Source organism: Asparagus officinalis, chromosome 3 (genome assembly GCF_001876935.1).
Source record: "Asparagus officinalis chromosome 3, Aspof.V1, whole genome shotgun sequence".
Lineage (NCBI taxonomy): Eukaryota > Viridiplantae > Streptophyta > Magnoliopsida > Asparagales > Asparagaceae > Asparagus > Asparagus officinalis.
The window spans coordinates 77,494,074-77,499,866 of NC_033796.1; the positions used below are offsets into that span (position 1 = coordinate 77,494,074).

General features: G+C 37.4%; 1 protein-coding gene across 1 annotated transcript; it reads left to right on the plus strand.

Annotated features, from left to right (window-relative positions):
* Positions 666 to 4,380, plus strand: LOC109834358 (50S ribosomal protein HLP, mitochondrial-like). Its single transcript, XM_020402365.1, is given in 5 exon segments — positions 666 to 813; positions 935 to 978; positions 2,011 to 2,114; positions 3,816 to 3,898; positions 3,900 to 4,380. Coding segments are annotated over 4 exon segments (492 nt in total). The 5' UTR covers positions 666 to 813; positions 935 to 944; the 3' UTR covers positions 4,171 to 4,380.

Consider the following 5,793-nt stretch of genomic DNA (forward strand, 5'->3'; position numbering starts at 1 on the left):
GGGGATTGGATAGTGTGGGGGATTGTTAGGAGTCGGACTGGTGATAGAGGATTGGTGGACAAGGCCTGATGCAGATGTAATTGCGATGGAGATTTCATGATGGGGTGGAGGTTTTTGCTGCAAGTGAGAGATGAATTAAGGGAAACATGGATCTGGTGGGCTTGCTGGAGTTGGGTTGGCCAAAGTGGAGGCTACAGCAGAGAGCAGGTGGGTTTAGAGCGATTTGCGGTTGTGTGTAAGTGCGATTCTGGAGCATGAATCACACGTGACGGTTGACTGATGGTGAAGGTCGGGGAGCGGAGCAGCAGGTGGAGGAGGCTGAGAGATCAGCTGCCGCAAAGTGGGGTGGAGTCGGCGGAGAATTTTGATTAAGGGTGAGAATTAAAAGGAAACACCTTCTTAACCCATTGACCGGGTAAGGGTATTTTGGGAATTGTGATAAAAAAATAAGTAAAAATCATCACAACTTTGAAGCCGATTCAAAGGTGGTTTTTTTATTGTAAATGTTTTTTTTTATAAAAACGTGGTTTCTATTGATTTTGCCTATTTTAAAGGTGGTTTTTATGTAAAAAAAAAGGCCCTAAAAAATCTAGGTATACTAGTAAATGCAATCAAGTATTCTGGGTCGGGTCGGGTCTTTTCTATTCGCCCCCGGCTTTGCAGCCCTAGAGAGAATCAAAAATTGAAGACGGCGGATCGATCACTGGGGACTCTCTCTCTCTCTCTCTCATCAAACCCATATTTTTTTTATCCTAAACCAAAAATTATGTAACAATATTACAGTTAAGGTTTGGGATTAGCGGCATATCTCCTGTAATTTCTTCCTCTTTTGATTTCCAAGCGTGTTCACTGTTTGATTGTATCTATTTTTGATACAATCAAAAGAAAAAGCAGATCTTTATTTCACAATATAGCTTTGATTCTTGTTTCGCAGGCTGTAGAAAATGTTTGCAGGTTTTAGAAGAAAAGGGTTGGCCGGTATGTACTTTGTTCACAGCTTTAGTTTCACTGGCTTTAATTTCACTAAATGTATATCACATGTGTTCATATAGTTGGCCCCAAAATTTTGGGATAAGAGGTTTTATTCTTGTTTTTGATGTAGAGGCTAGATACTCAACATCTAACGCCTCTAACTTGCACTTCTCTGTTGCATTGTTTAGACCTTTGACCTCACTGAATGGGTCTTTCTCGCATCCTTTTTGTAATAAATAGCGCCTTTATGGTTGATCGATCCATTGATGAAGTTATGTTTTGGATTCCTGAATTATTTTCTTGATCTGTGGATAAAGTTATTGTTTGTATTCGTGTAATTCTTTTTACAAATGTACTGCTATGCCTTGTTTGGTGTGTGGGAATGAGTCGGAATGGCATGCCAATTCCAACCTCTCATTCAACACGACGTGTTATCAGAAGTCAGAAATCTCATTCCCACTTCTCAATCAATTTTTTATTTTATGTGGGAATGGACCACTCCCAATGAGTTGGTAAGTAAGGGGCATTCCCACTTAAGTGGAAATCAAAAAAATTAAATTAACTTCAAAATATGTCATTATTGCTAATTAATTACCCGTACCAATCTTTTACATTCTCGCTTCATCCTTTAATCACTTCCAAACATGAGTGAGAATGAGCATTCCATTGCTATATTTATTCTATTTCACTCCTTACTACATTCCATTCTCACTTGACTCGTTTTCGGTGTCACAAACGAGGTGCTAAATTGTAACTATTACAAACTATGTATGATATTAGTGTTTGGTTGCATGCGGACATGTAATGATGTAATACATTGTTCTGTATAATCCAGCCTTGATAAGTTTTTTAAATATAAATCTTAAGTTTCTTCTTATAGTTGTTTCCACATTTCTTCCTGTTTCATGTGATCACCACTTATATCTCTGTTGTTTAAGGATTATGATTCTTTGTTCTATATGTTGACATTCTGTAATGTTTCGCTTTTCTACAAGTCTGGGAGAGTAAATAATTAGAATTTCATTTACTTGAAAATAGTTGGTCGCTCGTTATTGGGAGGCCTCAGCAACAATATGTTGGGAGCAATCACAACTCCCCTTGAGATTTCGTCCAGGCTGAGTGAGAGCAACCTTTTCCTTCAGGTTTGCTTCTGCTTCTTAAATTCTTATGTTTTTATTTACATGGCTGGTACTGCATCTCCTTTTGAGTTTTCCACTTTTATCTCTAGCTTTCACATCCTCTTTCTAGTAAATTTCAACTTGTTTATATGATTTTCTCGGGTATTCACCATGTTTAGTTTTTGTCAGTTATATGCTTCAGTGAGCTGACTGGCTGCTACTTTGTCTGAAATATGCGACATAAATCCATAACTAATTGTTCTTCCTTTGTATCTATTAGAATATCAGAGATGTTATAACTTGTTTAGGTAAATAATGTTTAAATAAGTTTATAAAAAAAATCTGAGTTGTATGGAAGATCTAAATTGAAGAAATAGTATCACCCTTTAGTTCTCTGTCTGTTTTTGAGAAGAATCAAGTCACAACTATAGCTAACAAAAAGGTTTTCATGCAATCGTTACATCTGATGCTTCAGGTGTGCTATGTCTCTTGATATTTTTCTTTCCTGTGAACTAAAATGGTAACACATTTTTTCCACAATAGGAAGGAATTATCTATTACCTGTTTCTTTGTTTAGTTCACGCTCGCTCATATCTGAAATGGTAATTTTTGTGTTTATCCATAATCCCACTAGCTAACAAGTTTACGGTTGCTTTAGTATGATAATTGGCTTATGAACTTCGACAAACCGCGAACAATAAGCTCCATGTAGTGTATAGATTGTATTGCCTTGTGGATGTATATCAGTTTGCAGGACTCATCATAAGCTTTCAACTCTGTTTATTTGTCAGTTCTTTCTCAAATCCATAATCCCACTAGGGAGTGTATCTGCAATGTGCTCAGCGAACTCTGTTTATTTTCCCTGGGGACCTATCACCAGTTACATACCCATGTAATTTGTCACAGAAAATTTTGAATTCCTTTTCTGATACGGGAAGTGCATTCATTCTTAATTGCAGATACACTCCCTATACCCTCCACTGTGTGGGGTATAGCCATCTTTTAACCCCGTAAACTATTTTCTTAGCAGGTAAGGCTTCCAAATATCAGACAGTGTTTTTCTACCCTCAAAGTAGAGAGCAATTTAGTATTTTTCCAGTAAAACTGAAGGGAAAAGCGTTATTTTATCTTCAGGTAATTCCCATGTTGCATCTCAACCTAGTAAAATAAATAGTATCATCTGACATTCGGGGGTTGTAGGGGCTAACAAAATAATTTAGGGGGACAAATTTTCAAAACCGACCCCTTTGGATTTTTAATTGCAAAAAACAACCTATTTCAGTTTTATTTATAAAAACCGACCCAGTTGGTTGAAACTGGGTCGGTTTTTGAAATTTTTTCTTCCAAACTTCACGGGAGTTCAACTCCCGTGAAGTTTTGTTATGAGAAAAACTTCACGGGAGTTCAACTCCCGTGAAGTTTTCCAAAAAAATTTAAAAAAACCGACCTGTTTTCAGCTAAATAGGTCGATTTTTGTAAATATTTTCAAAACCGGTCGTTTTTTGTAATTAAAAACCCAAAAGGGTCGGTTTTGAAAATTTGTCCTAATTTAGGGGGTATAAGTGGCTACACCTCAATAGTGCATTGTTGTATCTGCAATTTACCAGAGCAGTAACGTGACCTTCAATACTAAAAATGTAATCAAGCACACGGAACACACAAGTTGCATGTTGCGTGATTGAATTACTAAAACTTTAAAAAACCTGTTTGTTACATTTTGTGCAGCAACACAGGACCTTCATTCAGATGAGGACCAACCTGAAAGTGGTGGACAATTCTGGCGCCAAGAGAGTAATGTGCATACAATCTTAGACTGGGGGACACCATTGTTTGCTCAGTGAAAGAAGCACAACCGCGTGGTAAGGTAAAGAGTGGAGAGGTTCACTACGCCGTGGTGGTTCGTGCGGCAATGCAGAGAGGACGATGTGATGGCAGCGAGATCAAGTTTGATGACAATGCAGTGGTTCTTGTTAACAAGCAGGGAGAGCCTATTGGGACCCGAGTTTTTGGGCCTGTGCCTCATGAACTCAGGAAGAAGAAGCATGTCAAGATTCTAACTTTGGCCGAGCACATTGCTTGAAACTTGTATTTTCGGAGTTTTCCTATAGTTGCTCAGTCAAGGATAAGTTTTTCTTCTGAAGCCTAGATTGTGCCCTTGTTCAGGCCGTCATTATCTTTTTGCTTTGTTCCATCTCTGTTGTGGTTAATAATAGTACAAGTTTACTCCGATCGATTGTCAGTAACTTGAGCATTTATCTGCAGTTATTATAGAGCATCAGAATTTTGAAAATCTATAGCCGTAAAGTGACATAATTATGTTCAGAGCTGACCCAGTTAGGGCGTGATCAAATGTGTTCAAATTCAGATAAGCCCCTGTGTTTACCTTATAAATCTATTAGGCCCTTGATCTGTTATTTTAACCTATTAAGCCCCCGTGATTTTGGTTTTGATTCAAGTTAGCCCCAACAGTGGTTTTACACCGAAAACACTACCAAAATCACAATTCTAGTCAGGCTAAACTTGGATTATTGCAAAGTTAGTCACATATAACTTACATGAGATATTTGTAATCCCTCGATTGGAATTAGGAGCGATTATTACGCGGAAATGATCCTGCTTATTTCCTCTCGTGCACTCTCAAGTATGATAATCCCCATTTGCGGTAATTTTTCTTTTGTTTTTTTGGTTACTTTTTACTTAGAATCTCTTTGACTGGCTGTTTGTTAATAAAAATAATTTCAATAAGATGAAAATGCTCTTCCTTAGTTATGAAGAACCATCATGGAAAATAGAATCAAAACCAAAAACCACAGGGCTTAATAGATTGAAATAATAGATTAAGAGCTTATTAAAATGAATACCTTCACTTTTCTTTCCATATTTATTGAAAATGAAGCATAGCCGTCCGTTAAATAATGGATAGTTATGATAAAATTGAGCAAGTTATGTGGGTGTTTGGAGTAGGTACACGCCAAGTAAAGTGCGTGATTAACAATAGTTAATCTTTTGGGTAAATTTTGCAAAAATCTTTCTGACTATAGTGGTCTAATGGACACCTCTAAAATTTATAATTTGGATAAAAACTACCAGACTTTCAAAATTGTACAAAACCTTTCTTAACCATTAGAATCTGTCATAAACGGCATTCACATAAAGAGTGAAGATCTAACTACACTGAATAATACGAGTAAACCGAAACTTGGTAAGAAGCAGGGCGACGATGGACGAGGGACTGAAGAAGGAATGAAGTAGAAAAAGTATCAGGGGACTCGATGCTGGGAAAAGTTGATAGTAGAAGGGGGAGATTTGGTTGGGGGATTTAAGGTAGATTGAAGATAGAGGAGGAGAGGTTATCGTTGAGGATTACTGTGTTTTGGGGCTTTCGTACGAAGTGTGAAGTTTAGGGGGGTTAATGTAAACCCCTACAGACCGCAAGTTTTTGTGGAGTTTGGCCGTTAACAGAGAAACTATTCAAAACGTGTCACCTGCAAAGCATGTGGCAACTTTGAAGTAGTATATGGTATTTTAGTGAACAAACTTCTGAGGGATGTATCTCTAATGTACAAATTCTAGGAGATTGTGAAAAACACCCCAAAATTTAGGCGTTTTTGTGAAATTAGTGAATATTATTCTATGGTCCGATGTCAAATCATTGTTCAGTGAATTAGCTTGGCCGACTAGGCGTCATGAGGTTCTTTGTATT